Source organism: Notamacropus eugenii, chromosome 1 (assembly GCF_028372415.1).
Source record: "Notamacropus eugenii isolate mMacEug1 chromosome 1, mMacEug1.pri_v2, whole genome shotgun sequence".
NCBI classification, from domain to species: Eukaryota; Metazoa; Chordata; class Mammalia; order Diprotodontia; family Macropodidae; genus Notamacropus; species Notamacropus eugenii.
The window spans coordinates 462974013-462989867 of record NC_092872.1 but is presented as its reverse complement, the minus strand read 5'-3'; the positions used below and the strand labels follow the sequence as shown (position 1 = coordinate 462989867).

Sequence of the window (15855 nt, the reverse complement as noted above, 5' to 3'; positions counted from 1 at the left end):
GAAATTGGATGCTTTTGGGGTTTACTTCACTCTGCAACTACTGCCTTGCTTGGTTTCAACTCTACAGAACAAGATGTTACCACTCTGGTTACCTGGTGCTGTCCCATTCCATCCCATTTTCCCCTTTCACCATGTGCTTTCTATAATGGTAATTTAAATGTGAAGATCTTTCCCATTCATTAATAGGCCCATGTGACCTGCTTCAATCACATGGAAGCCTAAGTCACATGTGGTAGGAGGAGCTTGCTGAACGGGCAGAACAGGAAGGGTGGAGCAGAACTAGGAGGAAGCCAGTGACAGCAGTTGGGGTGGAGGAGTGAGGACACAGACAGGCACAGCTAGTCTTCTGAGTGTTTGTTTATGAGAAGGCCCCAGCTAGGGAAGCTAGACTTTGTCCCCTGCAGTGCTACTGTGTATTGACTTCTTGGTTTCCTTAACAGGTCTGGCTCTCTGGTGTTGGGATTTGGCTTTGTCTGAATAAATGTTTTGCTTCTGCCTTGTATGTGGAGAGTCTATTATACTTTGTGATTCAGAACTACGCTGGCATATTCATAGTTACTATTGGTGCTGTGAATATTGCCTTGGTGATACATTTGGCATCACGAACAGGATCGTGGGTATAAAATCTCTATTTGGAGGCAGAAAGGCTTTAGAGGATGAAACAGATACCCCAGGAAGGGAGGGTTTACCTTATTCCTCCCTAGCAAGGGAACAGGCTAAAAGCACTGGACCCTGTTGGGAACAGAGATTACAGGAAGGGGAACACAGAGATTTGGAAAGGTACTTGTAAGGAATACCAATAAAACCAGGGAAAGAACTGGCAAGGGTGTATATGAAAGGTTGGACTCTATTAATAGGTTACTGTATTATGTGTAAAAGCAGAGATGAGCTGCTGAAGGAAAAGAATCAGATGGAAAAAAGAGTCAGAAAGTTTGCATGGGAATTCTCAGTGTTCAGGCTCTCCTTTCAAAGAGCAAGCTCAGAGGGTCTCAGGTAGAAGAAAAGGCTGTTCATTTAGCTCAGAACAAGTGAAAGGCTGGCAAAAAAAATATGCATACAACCTTTGTACAGACCCAGCCTAGCTGCTACAGTGACTGCCAGGACCGTGTGTGGGAGGAATATGTAACAAAGTCAGAGTTGGAAAATCAAACAATGTTAGAGGGAGAAGCTTCTCGTACAGATGCATGCCCAATACTAGGACTGAAACAGGAGAACCAAGGGGACAACATAGTGTTTAGGGAGATAACTGAGAAGTTTACTCAGCAGGAAATCACAGATGTTTTGAATCAGTTCACCCAAATGATGGGAGAATCATTACTATCTTGGATGGTGAGAATCAGTGATGAAGGAACTGGAGGAGCATCAACAGATGGCGTGGACTACTTGAAATTTATAGGTATTAGTCAGAATCCTTTTGTACAGCAAGCTTTGAGAGATTATAATATGCAAGGAGGTATAAATATGACTAATTTGTTAGCTTCAGCTACAGAAGGATGCAGTAAGAAGTATTCTACTGACTCTAGGCCTAGTGAAGATAGACCCTGGTATTCACTTAGGGACTGTATAAGAAAGTTAAGGGAGGAGGTAATGAAGACTGCCATGACTGGAAATGCAGATGCATACTATGATACCCCCTTAGCAGTTTCCCACTGGAATATAATATAGTGAAGATGGCTCCTCCTGCTTACAGGCACTTAGTTGAACTCTAATAAATGGGGAAATAGGGCACCCTCTTTTGGAGGTGCTGGACAAGATTTCACAGTTAAGTGACTTAGGGGACTGGAGGAAAGATAAATTTCCTTGAGAGAGAAGAGTAAATAGCCAGCAAATTCAGAGTCAGAATAGACTGATAAGAAAAGAAGTGTTTATTGCTCTACTGAGAGCAGGGTAGATTTTGAAAACACAGATGATATTCCAAGAAATGAACTATACAAAATATATGGAGAAAAAATGTTTGATACTATCCAGAACAGAGAAGCAAGAACTGACCTTACAGATTCTCTGAACCCTTGTATCCAAGTTTGTCACACCTTCAGGGACAATAGGAAATTTGATAAGCTGCAGCTCAGATTAAAGAAATACACAGACAGGATTACAGACCCGCATACTAATTTGACCATGTATTGGAAAAGTAGATCAAATACTGTAACTACGGCATTAATAGGCCTTTCTTATATATGGAAACCCTGATAAGTTTAAACATGGAACTCCTATCACCATCACACCATTGGAAGGGGCTGAAATATCAGCCAAACAAGTCAAACTAATGATGAAAACTTAAAAATTACATAAGAAAAAATATACTGTACCCATTCCTAAATACATCATTGGAATAGAAACAGTGAGAGGTATGACATTAAGTTTACCTGAGGGAAGATACTAATTTGCATAAGGAAGATAGGAATTGATACAGTTTTAGGGGGTAAAATAAAAATGGATCCAATCACTTTACCCGAACCTTCTGAAATAATTACTTTAAAACAGTATCATGTGCCAGGTGGGCAAGATGAAATTACCAATACTATAAAGGAATATGTTGAGGCAGGAGTGTTAGTCCCTACAACCACTCAATGGAATAAACCTGTCTGGCCAGTACAAAAGTCAGATGGGACATGGAAGATGACAGTGGATTACTGACAATTGAATAAAGTGACTCCTCCCTTGTATGCTGCTGTTCCAGATACTGTTACCTTAATAGAAAGGATTCAGAAATGTGATGGGACTTGGTACACAGTTATTGATTTAGCCAATGCTTTCTTTTCTATCCTAATAGATTCTAAACAATGTGACCAATTTATTTTCACTTGGCACGGTCAAGTGAAGATACTTTTATATGCCTGCCACAAGGATGTCTGCATAGCCCCACTATTTGTCATAGGATTGAGGCTGAACATTTGGATAAATTAGAGCTACCTGGTGTATAGCTTCCCCACTACATAGGTGATATTATAATATGGAGAAAAAATGTAAAAGAAATGGAGAACGTTTTGATGCTTTTAATTAGGTATATGAAAAGCAATGATGCAAGGGCCGACTCAAACTGGAAAATTTTGGGATATACAATGGAATCTCAATGGCTGTGAGATTCTCCTGCAAGCCCAACAAAAGATTCAGGATTTTCCTATTCCCATCAATAAGAGGCCCAAAAGTTTATAGGATTATTTGCATATTGGCAACATTACCTGGCACATCAAAGACAAATTTTGAAACCCTTACATAAAATTACTAGGGAAGAAAATATGAATTTGATTGGGAACTTGAGCACAGTAAAGCTTCTGAAGAAGCAAAGACCACTATACAATTATCCCAGATTTGCCTTAATAGAGTAAAGTGGCCAGATGGAATTACAAGTGACTTTATAGGATGAACATGCAAATTGGAGTTTATGCCAAAAAACAAAACACCTGAAATGTACCCTTAGAATTTTGGGCTAGGAAACTCCCTTCATCTGGAGTTCAATATCCCTGTTTTGAAGAACAGTTGTTAGCTACATATTGGGCTTTCATAGAGACAGAACAACTGATTTTGGGCCATGAGGTAATATTAATGCCTGGAATCTTGATAATGACCTGGTTAATGAGTGCTCCTCTTGAAAAGCAGTTGTTAGCTGTACACTCGGCTTTGGTAGAGACTGAACAGCTGACTTACGGCCATGAGGTAATATTGAGGCCTGGAATCCCAATTATCACCTGGGTAATGAGTACCCCAGCTTTTCACAGAATTGGATATGCTCAAAAGACTAGCATAATTAAATGGAAATGTTATATTCAAAATACATCTAAAGCAGGCAAAAGTGGAGCTTCCACTTTACATGAATCTATAGCAAACATAGATGCTGAGGGAAATAATACAACCCCTGAACCAAAGCAAACAGTTGGTATAGTCCTTGGTAAAATGGAATGAGGAATATGATGGATTAACTGAAGAACAAAAGAGACACACATGGTTTACTGATGGGACAGCAAAATATCTGGTCCACAAAAGACAATGGAAAGAGGGAGCCTACAATCCATGTACTAGGCAGACTTTGCAAAGTACTGGGATAGGTGGAAGTAGTCAATATGCTGAATTTATGGAAGAATATCAAGCTATCAAAACAGCACAAGGAAGACTATCATATAGTCACTGATTCATGAGCAATAGCTAATGGTTTAGCAACATGGATGCCCATGTGGAAAAATCAAAATTGGGAAATTCATGGCAAACAAGTCTGGGGCAAAGAATTATGGGAAGATATACAGGACACAACTTAGTTTTTCATGTAGATGCTCATGTGGCTCTCACCATGCCAGAACCTGAGTACAACGCACATGTTGATTGACTAGCAAAGATTGCTACTGAACATACTGTCTCTACTCTGACACCAACTGATGATCTGGTATTAGCAAAATGGGACAATCAAATGGCCAGTCATTTAGGGGTCCAGGCCACATACCAGTGGGCACAAGACAGAGGTATAAGTATCTTTCATTCATTGTTAAAACAAGCAGCAGAGCAATGTTATATATGTCAACTGGAAAAGGAACAAACTGTTCCTTGGGTAGTAACTGGAGAGATAGCAGGGGAAAATGTACCAGCTCAAATTTAGCAAATAGATTATACTGGACCCTTATCCCAAGATAAAGGATGCAAAATATAACTGCGTTGTCACCTATTCAGGTGTACTAGTCGCTTGTCCCTATAAGAATGTGACCCAGAAGAACAGCTGTAAAACTCTATATGTCATAAGTCCATATTACGGAACCCCAATGCAGAGTCAAAGTAACAATGAGTCACATTTAAATGGTAATGAAATGAAGAGATATTGTGTATTAAACAATATAGAATGGATATATCACATTCCATGTTATCCATAAGTGTCTGGGTTAATTGAAAGAATTAATGGATTACTGAAAGAACAGTTAAGGAAGTTAAGTTCTAATAATTCTTATCAACATTGGAAAGATAATTTGTTCGCTGCTTTATGTAATTTGAATAATAGATCACCGGGAGGAAGTACACCTCTAGCCAGAATGATGACCCCATATCTGCAAATAAGAAAACCACAAACACATAAGATCTCAAATGCTGATTACTGGACTGTGAGGCCAGATGTCCCAGTACAGTATCCAGGGACACCTGGCTCAGCAGGATATGATTTACATTGTTTAGAGGACTTTTGGTTGGATAGAAAAGAAATAAGAAAAAATCTCTACTGGAATACGTATGAGAATCCCTAAAATCATCTTGGATGGATATTACCTACATCAAAATTAGCAGCTCAAGGAACACATGTACTGGCTGGAGAGACAGATTCTAATGGAGAAGAAGAAATTATTGTGACATTCCAAAATTTAGGTGAAGAGCCCATAGAGTTTTATAAAAATGATCGAATAGTTCAAGTGATTATTATTCCTTATGAAGCAATACCCCTTGTGAAAACTGACCCTCCTTCTGAAATAACTAGCAGAGGAACTGAAGGGCTGGTTTCTAACGATAGAATAAAATTGGAAGCTAAAGTATGGGTCAAATGGAAGCCAAATGATGTTCTCTGGTTGTGGAAATTATAGCACAAGGGAAAGATGATACCATAACTATTGTTTATTCAGGAGAAGATGATTCCCAAATTGTACCCTTAACTCATATGTTCTACCGTGAATGAGGCTATCATAGTGGGTACATGGACTCTAGAAGCATGGCTGACCCTATGTCTACCCTGCTTCTGGCTATTGTCTCCTTGTTTCTTTTTAGTTTTTGTCTGTTACACTTGTTTGCTACATTTGTTTCCTGCAGGCTTAGTACCCTCCACCTGCAGATGCCTGATTGCTTGAGCTGGATGTCACCCTTGTCCACGACTATGATGTATCACCCCTGGACCTGGCATCAACCAAGCTCCAGAAGTCAGCTAAAGAACTGACCTCTCAAATGGGACCTCTTGGGGAAGGATATCTCTATATCCAATTTCATCTCTTAAGAAGCTATAGAAGAAAACACCTTCACCCCTTACCCCAAGATTTTAAGCCCTTTTCTTTTCAGCAGGTAATGATGGGGTGCTTGTGCTCAAACCCCACCATAAGAAGTTGTTTTATGTGCTTATTTTGTATGATTCCTGTTATATTGTTGTAAAGTTCTGTTGACATCAGTTGCCTAAGACATTGTTTTATATGCTTATTTTCTGTTATCCCTGTTAAGTTCTGTTGATTCCAGCTGCCCCACCAAGCCAAATGCAATGGTAATTTAAATGAGAAGATCTTTCCCATTCATTAACAGGCTCATGCGACTTGCTTAAATTACATGGAAGCCTAAGTCAAATGTGGTAGGAGGAGCTTGCTGAATGGGTGGAACAGGAAGGATAGAGCAGTAGTGGGAGGAAGCTGGTGAGAGCAGTTGGGGCAGAGGGAGGAGAGGACACAGGCAAGTAGACAACTAGTCTCATGAGTGTTTGTTTGTGGGAAGGCCCCCATGAGGGGGAGGGGGTAAGAAGGATTGGGAGTGACTTTGTCCCCTGCAATGCTAATGTGTATTGACTTCTCGGTTACTATGATGGATTTGGCTTTCTGGTGTCTGAATAAATGTTATTCTTCTGCCTTCCATATGAAGAATTTGTTACATTTTGTGATTCAGAACTACACCAGCATATTCAGTTACCATCAGTGTTGTGAATATTGCCTTGGTGATACACTTTCTCACCTTCTTTTGTGTGCTGTCTCCCCCTGTAGATTGTAAGCTCATTGAGGGAAAGGACTGTACGTTTGTTAACTGAATCACCAGTGCTTAGCACAGAGCCTGATATATCATAGGAGCTTAATAAATATTTATTGGATTATTTGGATAACCTGGTCCCAATCTATGGGCAGCAAGGCAGCAGTGGATAGAGTGTGACACCTGGAGTCAGGAAGACTCATCTTCTCGAGTTCAAATCTGGCCTCAGATACTAGCTGTGTGATGCTGGATAAGTCACTTAACCCTGTTGGCCTCAATTTACTTATCTGTAAAATGAGCAGAAGAAGGAAATGCCAAACCACTCCAGTATTTTTCCTGAAAACCCAAAATGGGATCACAAAGAGTTGGACATTACTGAACCACAAATACACGATTAAGTATTTCTAAGAACTTCTGAACTGATCTAGACCTCAGTTTCTTCATCTGTCAAATGAGTGGGTTGGAATAAATGTTCTCTCAAGTCCCTTCAAACAGCAAAATACTATATATTTCTATGATGTCCCTAGACTCAGCACTTCCTCCTTCCAATCCTTCCTACACACTTTTGCCTGAAAAATATTTCTAGAACAACTATTGCTTCACGCTATACTCCTGCTCACAAACATGCATCTCAAGGCCTTCCAAATTTTCTCAAAACTATATATACTACTATGCCTCAGCTGCCTCCTAACTCTGCTCCTGTGGGCCTGTTCCTGCTAGGGAGTTCTTCCAGGAACCTCCATTTTGGGGAAAGGTTCCAGAACAGCCATCCCTCCTTCTCCAGACTATGGTACCACACCCCTACTTGGGTACTTACCCCCACTTTTCAACTCCTCTTTATATACTGTCTTCCTCAACTAGAATGCCCTCAATTTCTTTGCATTGCTAGGACTAAGCAAGAGTGCCTGAAAGAACCACAGTGAAAGTGATGGGATGTGGATTCTAGTGTTGGATTTGTACTAATAAGCCATTAGACACTGGATATGCCCCTTCCCCTCACAGGGCTCAATTCCTCATTTACAAGATGAGAAAACTTAAACTGAATCTCTAAATCCCTTCTAGCTCTAACATTCTAACTTTATTAAATGTATCAATAAAATCTAGGTTATCTGAAACTATTGTAGAAAAAGTTGTTTTAGATGACTGAGTTTCCTGAATAAAAGAAAGTTAACCCCATTATGTACCAAAATAGTTATTTTGAAAAACATTTTTTGATGAAAATCTTTCTGAAGTTTACCACATAGTTTGCTGCTATCTTAAAAAGAGGGATAATAAACATAATTAAATATGGTTTTGATGCCTAGCAACCATCATTATAAGCATCAATCATTGTACCGTGCATTAATACAACAATACCAGTTGGACCTGTTTTCTTATGTAGAGCCATAGAACACACAGTAATTTTTTAATAGCTTCTCTGTCTCTTACTTCACTGTCAGGGTGATGTCTATCCTTTCTTGCAGCTATAAATATGCCCATCTATAACCCCCCCTCTTGCAATTTGCTGATGTTTCTCTGTTGCAGGCTTGTAACTTGTTAGAATCAAGTATAAAATAAGAATAAATAGATTCTGAATGAGGACCTGAGGAGGATCTCATATGAGATCTACTGAAAAGACTTTGTGCCACCCTCCTGTCCTTTCCCTGCTCCCTCCTTCCTACTCCCCCACCTCTTTTACTCCTTTCACCTCCTCGCATTGCCTGTTTCTTATTTGCCTTCTGGATAGGTAAGGTTGCCTAATAACTGAATTCTGGATAGGAATGACGTTACTGTAGAAACCTGAAGATTAAAAGGACTTACCCGTTTATCATCATCCTGCTTGTGTTTCCTGGTTTTCTGAAGCAATTTAAGGCCTTCGATTTGTCTTACTAGCAAAGGTATGGTCATTTTGAATCTCTCTTCCAGGCTCACAGCATCCAAAATCTGACAAAACATAATGAATTTAGTGAATAATGTTTGCTCATGGTATTTTGGCAGGTGTATCTTTCAATAACTACCTATGGTCCCTGCTTAAAAAAAAGACAAATCAGAGTCTTGATACAAGTTATTAAGAAAAAACACAGGTAAGTCAACAAAATAAAAATAAAAGAGGCAATTTTAAATAGCTAGTATATATTTTTGAGACAGTTAACACTTCCAAATGAATTTTACCAAATTAATAAGAACATTTCAGACAAATAAAGGATGTCTCAAAGTATTCCATTTTTTCTCTTGAATAATAAGTGTTAAATATCATACATTAAAATTGAAAAAAATTATTTTTTAATTTCTCCTTTCTGATAACATGCCTTCAGAGCCCAGCATAATTCTATCATAATAATCAAGACTACCACAAGTAACATTTATATAGCACTTCCAAATTTCCAAAGTCCTTTACTTATATTATCATACAGCACAACAGCCTTATAATCACCACATAAGATAGATAATTTAGATATCCTCACTTTCCAGATGACGAAAGTGAGGCTCAGAGAAGGAAGTAACTTGTCCATGGTCATATGGCACAAATACTAGTTTGTTGTCAGATAGAGTATTTGAACCCAGATGTTCTTGACTCCAAGCCTGGCCTTCAATCTACTGTACCATGCTACTTCTCACTGCCTCTCTAAAACATTTCCAAATAATCAAGTCTTAGGCAAAATAGTCTTGGGCAAAATCGTCAAGTATTTTTCAGTTATAAAATGTGCAAAAAGGTACATTACTGAAAAGTTATATGACAGAGATTTCTGGTAAGCATTTTAATCACTGATTCCAGTTATTGGTAAGTCATTTCTAACAGGAAGGTTAGTCAAAGCACCACCTAGATAAAAATTAAAAGTAAGAAGGAATTTGGAGTTCATAAAGGGAGCACAATACCTGAAGCTTCTCTTTGTTGCTTGTGCGGATAATTGAAGTGAGGATGTCTGGTAATGCTTCCCTCGGCAGGCTGTCTAAAAGACGTCTCAATTTAGCAACAGCCGGAACAGACATATCTAACATTTCAACCAGCTAGAAAGGAAGATAAAGCACATTTTTAGAATGTTATCTGGTATCCTTTTTTGAATGACAATAAAATGTAGCTTCCTGAATTTAGGTTAGTTTTTTTCAATATATAATTGATATATTTTTCAGTTGTCCACATTCACTTCCACAAGAATTTGAATTCAAAACTTTCTCTCTATCTATCCCCAACCCCCACTCCTGGAAAGCATGCACCCCATCCATCCCTTCCTCCAGTACATTCTCCCTTCTATTACCCACCCTTCTTCTATCCCCCTTCCTCTCTATTTTCCTGTAAGACAAAATAGATTACTCTATTGTCTGTATAGCTTAATGTCCAGTTGCATGCTAAAACAATTTTTAACATTCATTCTTAAAGCTTTGAGTTCCATATCCTCTCCCTCCCTCCTCACCCACCCTCACTGAGAAAACAAGCAATTCAATATAGGTCATACATGTGTAATAATGCAAAGCACTTCCATAATAGTGACATTATAAAAGACTAACTACATTTCCCTCTGTCTTATCCTGCCCTTCACTTATTCAATTCTCTCCCCTGACCTGTCCTCCCACAATAGTGTTTGCTTCTGATTATCCCTTTCCCCAATCTGCTGTCCTTTCTATTATCTTTCCTCTCCTATCCCTTTCCCCCTTGCCTTCCTGCAGGGTAAAATAGATTTCCATATCCAATGGAGTGTATGTTATTCCCTCCTTAAGCCAAATCCCACTAGAGTAAGGCTCAATTATTTCCTTTCATCTCCCTCCCTTCCCCTCCATTGTAAAAGGTCTTTCTTCCCACTTTTATGTGAGATGATTTGCTACATTCCATCTCTCCCTTTCCCTTATTCCTAGTACATTCCATTCAACAGTAAACTTTATTTTTTTTAGGTATCCTCCCTTCATATTCAGCTCACCCTGTGCCCTCTGTCTATATCTATATCTATACACACATGTACATATATATACCTACACATATATAATATACACATACATACATACTCATATATACTTCCATATATATTATATATACGTGTATATATATATATATATACATATATATATATATATATGTATATATATATACTTTAACTACCCTAATACTGAAAAAGGTCTCGTGAGTTTCAAATAACATCTTTCCATGTAACAATGTAAACAGTTCAGCTTTAATGAGCTCCTTAAGACTTTTCTTTCCTGTTTACCTTTTCATGTTTCTCTTGATTCTTGTATCTGATAGTCAAATTTTCTATTCAGCTCTGGTCTTTTAAACTTTTTCACTGAAATTCCATTTTTTCCCCTGAAGTGTTATACTCAATTTTGCCGGGTAGGTGATTCTTGGTTTTAATCCTATCTCCTTTGACCTCTGGAATATCATATTCCAAACTTTTGATCCATCAGTGTAGAAGCTTCTAAATCTTGTGTTGTCCTGATTTAATTTCCACAATATTTGAATTGTTTCTTTCTGGCTGCTTGTAATATTTTCTCCTTGACTTGGGAACTCTGGAATTTGGCTACAATATTCCTAGGAGTTTTCCTTTTGGGATCTCTTTCAGGAGGTGATCAATGAATTCTTTCCATTTCTATTTTGCCCTCTGGTTCTAGAATATCAGGACAGTTTTCCTTGATAATTTCTTGTAAGATCATGTCTAGGCTCTTTTAAAAATTATTTTATTTGTTTTCAGTGTGCTACAATCACTTCCATATATCTTAGATTTCCCCCCTACCTCCCCACTCTCTCCTTGAGAAGGCACAGTTTTATATAGGTTCTACACATACATTCCCATTAAATACATTTTCACCTTAGTCATGTTGCATAGAAGAATTAAAATTAATGGGAGAAATCATAAAACAAACCAAAACCTAATACAAAAGAAAATGATCTACTTCATTCTGTGATCGAATTTTATAGTTCTTTACCTGGATTTTGGAAGGCATTTTGCCTTAAGAGATCATTGGGAACTATTTAAGTCCTTGCATTGCAATGAAGTACTAAGTCTACCAGAACAATTCCTCGCACACTATGGTTGTTGCTGTGTACAAAGTTCTTCTGGTTCTGCTCCTTTCACTCAGTATCAGATCATATAAGTCTTTCCAGTCCTCTCTGAAGTCTTCCTGTTCATCATTTCTTACAGCACAATAGTATTCCATTACATTCATATTCCACAATTTATTCAGCCATTCCCCAATTGATGGGTATCCCCTTGACTTTGAGTCTAGGCTCTTTTTTTGATCATGGTTTTCAAGTAGATCAGTAATTTTAAAATTATTTCTCCTGGATCTATTTTCCAGGTCAGTTGTTTTTCCAATGAGATATTTCACGTTGTCTTCCATTTTTTCATTCTTTTGATTTTGTTTTATAATTTCTTGGTTTCTCATAAAGTCATTAGCTTCTATCTGCTCCATTCTAATTTTTAAAGAACTATTTTTTTCAGTGAGCTTTTGAAAGTTCTTTTCCATTTGGTCAATTGTGCTTTATAAAACATTATTCTCTCATTAACATTTTGGACCTCTTTTGCCATTTGGGTTAGTCTATTTTTAAAGGTGTTATTCAGCATCGTTTTGGATCTCCTTTAGCAAGCTTTTCATGATTTTCTTGCATTGCTCTCATTTCTCTTCCCAGTTTTCCATCCACCTCTCTTACTTGATTTTCAAAATTCTTTTTGAGCTCTTCCATGGCCTGAGACCATTGTATATTTTTTTTTGGAGATTTAGGGTGTAGAAGCCCTGACTTTGATGTCTTCCTCTGATGGTATGCTTTGCTGTTCCTCATCCAAAAGGATGGAAGAAAATACTTTTTCACCAAGAAAGTAACTTTCTATAGTCCTATTTTTTCCCCCTTTTCTGGGCATTTTCCTAGCCATTTGTTTGACTTTTGAGTCCTTTGTCAAGTGGAGGGTATACTCTAGGGACCTGTAAGTTCTCAGTTCCTACAAGGTGGCACAATCAAGGTAGAGGAGTTTACTCCTCTCTTGGCCTACACTCTTGTCTGTGAGCAACCACAAGCACTCTTTTTTGCCCAGGATCTGTGAGTAGGGTTCGCTCTCCACAGCCCCCACCAACTCCACCATGCCAGTGCCAGTGCTCCTCCTCTCCCCAGAACCACCACTCAGGGCTGAGATCCAGAATGGCTGCTCCATTCCCCCAGGGTTTTTAGGTGGAAGGCTCCAAAAGTGGCTGCTGCTGCCCTGGGGCCAAGAGTGGGACAGGTTTGTGCTCCCCTCTCACCCAGGTGAAAGAGCTTTCTTACTGACCTTTGAGTTAAAAAATCCGGGAACTGCAGCTGCTACACATGATTCTGCACCCTGAAAGCCTGCTCCAGTCCTGTCTGTGCCCTGCCTTGTGGCCAAAGCTAGGCTGTGCTCCACTCTGAGCCTGGTGCAATAGAGCTTTCCTTTCACCCTTCCAGGCAGTCTTGGGCTGGAAATCTCTTTCACTCTGTCGTTCTGGGGCTAATGCTGCTTGTTTAGAGTCATTTTTTACAGGTATTTTATGGGCTATGGGGGGAGAGCTACAGCAGGTCCATCCTTCTACTCTGTCATCTTATCTCCACCCCACCTAGCTTAGTTTTAAAAAAATGCAATAAATAAAGATAATATAGTAAATATAAAATAATAAAAATAAATTATTTTAAAAGAAAGATTACTGGTCTTATAGAAGAAGTATCTTTTAGACAAAAGGAATCAATATGGCCTGAAGTCTTTCAAAACCTAAATTTGAATAAAAAACAGAAAGGAATTTTGCATTTCCTTCTAGCATTTATGAATGGCTCTTTGTAAATTCTATCTCTGATTTACAAAGAGGAAGGTATGCTTAAAGACAAGGGATTCTTAACCTGTCCCTAAACCTTTAAAAAAGTATCTTGATAACTGTTTTTCAGTATTACTGGTTTCCTTTGTAATTCTATATATTTTGTCTTCTGCATATAAAAACATTTCTCTGACAGGCCGAAACACAGACTTCAACAAATGGCCCAAGGGAAACCATGCTGTGGACAGTGGGGGACATCTAAAAATGAAACTGAAAGGGCACTGTCCATCTTTGAAGCTATCTTCTCAAAAGCTGTGTCTGTTGGGTGCTAACGGACACAATATTACCCTTGTATCAATCAATCTTTCTAATCAATCAATGTTTCTGTAGACACACATCAGTTAGACAGAGCTCCCTGGGTGGGGAACCTGCATCCTTGAGGCTATATGTAGCCTTCTAGGTCCTTGGGTGCATTCTTTCAACTAAGTCTAAATTTTATTTAGAACAAATCCTTTTAAGGTGATTTATTCTGTGAAGTTTGAATTGTCAAAGGGCTCCACTTGAGGGCCTAGAGGGCAACATGCAACCTTGAGGCTGCAGGTTCCCCACCCCTGTGGTCTTTCCACTCCAGAAATTAGGTGTCAAAGAATATTTATAACCCTTTCTTTCTTCTGCTCGAAAGAGTCCTGGACTAAAAGGAACAAAAACAACCCTGAAGAAGGTTCACATCACCATTAAACCATAATACAGAAATGATAACATGAATATATGAGAATGAAAACTCCTAAGAATTGAACACTTTCAAAATTATAAATATTCCCCAAAGAAATGTAGAGTTTATAGAAAGAAGTTTCAGTATCTCAACCAATATTCATTAAACACTTATTATCTAGAAAACATATAGCAGGTTCTTAGTAACAACACAGATTTGGATGAGATACTAGATCATCTGGTACAACTCTATTGTTTTACAGATGGAAAAACCTAGGTCCAGTGAGGCAAAGTAATTTGCTTCAGGTCATGTAGCAGCAGACATACCAAAATTCAACAAAATACATTATAATTTCTACCTAACACTTTGTATATGAATTATCCTTTTTGAAATATCTTTTTAAAAGCAAGTTAAAATGGTCTGGGTTTTTTGTATAAAATTCACCCCACATAATTCTAGATCCACTAAAATACTACAAATATTTATCTGCATTGATCCATAGCTCTATACAGATTTTATAATGGATCTTAAAACAAGTTTTATTTTTATTACTATTATATTACTATATATTGTTACTACTATGACTAATATTATTAATCAATAATGACTATTACTAATAGTTAGTACTCAGTACTAACAAGTGAAACACGATGGTTTCTTGCACCAGAAGGATCATACAGTCTTAACTGACTCCCATAACTACAGACTGCCAATTTCCAGATCTTTCAAACAGGAATGAGCCCCAAGTTCTGTCTTGAATAAGAAGCTTCGATAGTTTTCCAATAGTAAAATATTAATAATTTAATACAGCATTTCTAACTAAGCTGGGCTACAACAGCACTAAATGGAAGGACATATGTTATCAACAGTTGCTACATACATACTCTGCCCTTGATAATACCACATTGAAATTATTATGTTCAGTTCTGGGTGCTGCAGTTTTATAAGGAATATTGATAAGCAAGAGAGTATTTAGAAGGTGACCAAGACAAGATGGGGCCCAAGGACCAGACCTCTTGAGCAGTAGCTAAGGGAACCATTGAATATTTAGTTTAGAGAAGAAAAGCCTTATTAACAGGAGAATGACATGACAACTACTTCATATATGTAAAGCTGAGTAGAAAAACTGAGTTGTTCTACACAACCTCAAAGTGCAGAAAGAGTGGAAAATAGAGATACCTTTAGGTTCTATGTAAGGAAAAAATGCCTTTAAAAAAAATTTTTTTTTTTAAGTTTTGTTAGTAACTTTTGGTTTTTTACACCTGATGTTTCCCAATATCGTCCCTCTTCCAAATGAATCATCTCTTATAACAAAGAAAAATGGAAACAAAATCAACCGACACAATGAATAAATCTGTGGTCATTATCTACCAAGGGGAGGGAGGTTGTTTTATCATCTGTCATGTAGCCTCTGAAAACAATATTATTGCCTTAAACCTGCTTTACCCTGAATTTTAGAGTTATCTTGATTTATATTATTATAGTTAACATGTATATTGTTCTCCGGATTCTGCTTTAATTCATGAGTTTTTTTTAACACCACCATAGTTTCCACTTGTCATCATCCCCCTTCAAGAGAGTTATCCCACAAAATAAATAGTATTTTTCAAAGACTAAAAAAGAAAACATGCAATGTGCAACACTTATGCATATCCTACTTCTGCAAAGAGGCAGAGTGGGAGTATCTTTTCATAGCTCTTATTTTTAAATAAGTTTTCAGTTTTCAACAATCACTTCCA

At 37.9% G+C, this 15855-nt stretch overlaps 1 protein-coding gene across 1 annotated transcript in view; it reads right to left on the bottom strand.

Annotated features, from left to right (window-relative positions):
- Nucleotides 1–15855, bottom strand: part of LONP2 (lon peptidase 2, peroxisomal) — a 132897-nt gene that overhangs the window by 97516 nt on the left and 19526 nt on the right. The window contains exons 3-4 of the mRNA XM_072632147.1: nucleotides 9538–9669; nucleotides 8482–8604 (exon numbers count right to left, since the gene is read on the bottom strand). Coding sequence (XP_072488248.1) covers nucleotides 8482–8604; nucleotides 9538–9669 — 255 coding nt within the window. The remainder of the gene's footprint in view (nucleotides 1–8481; nucleotides 8605–9537; nucleotides 9670–15855) is intronic.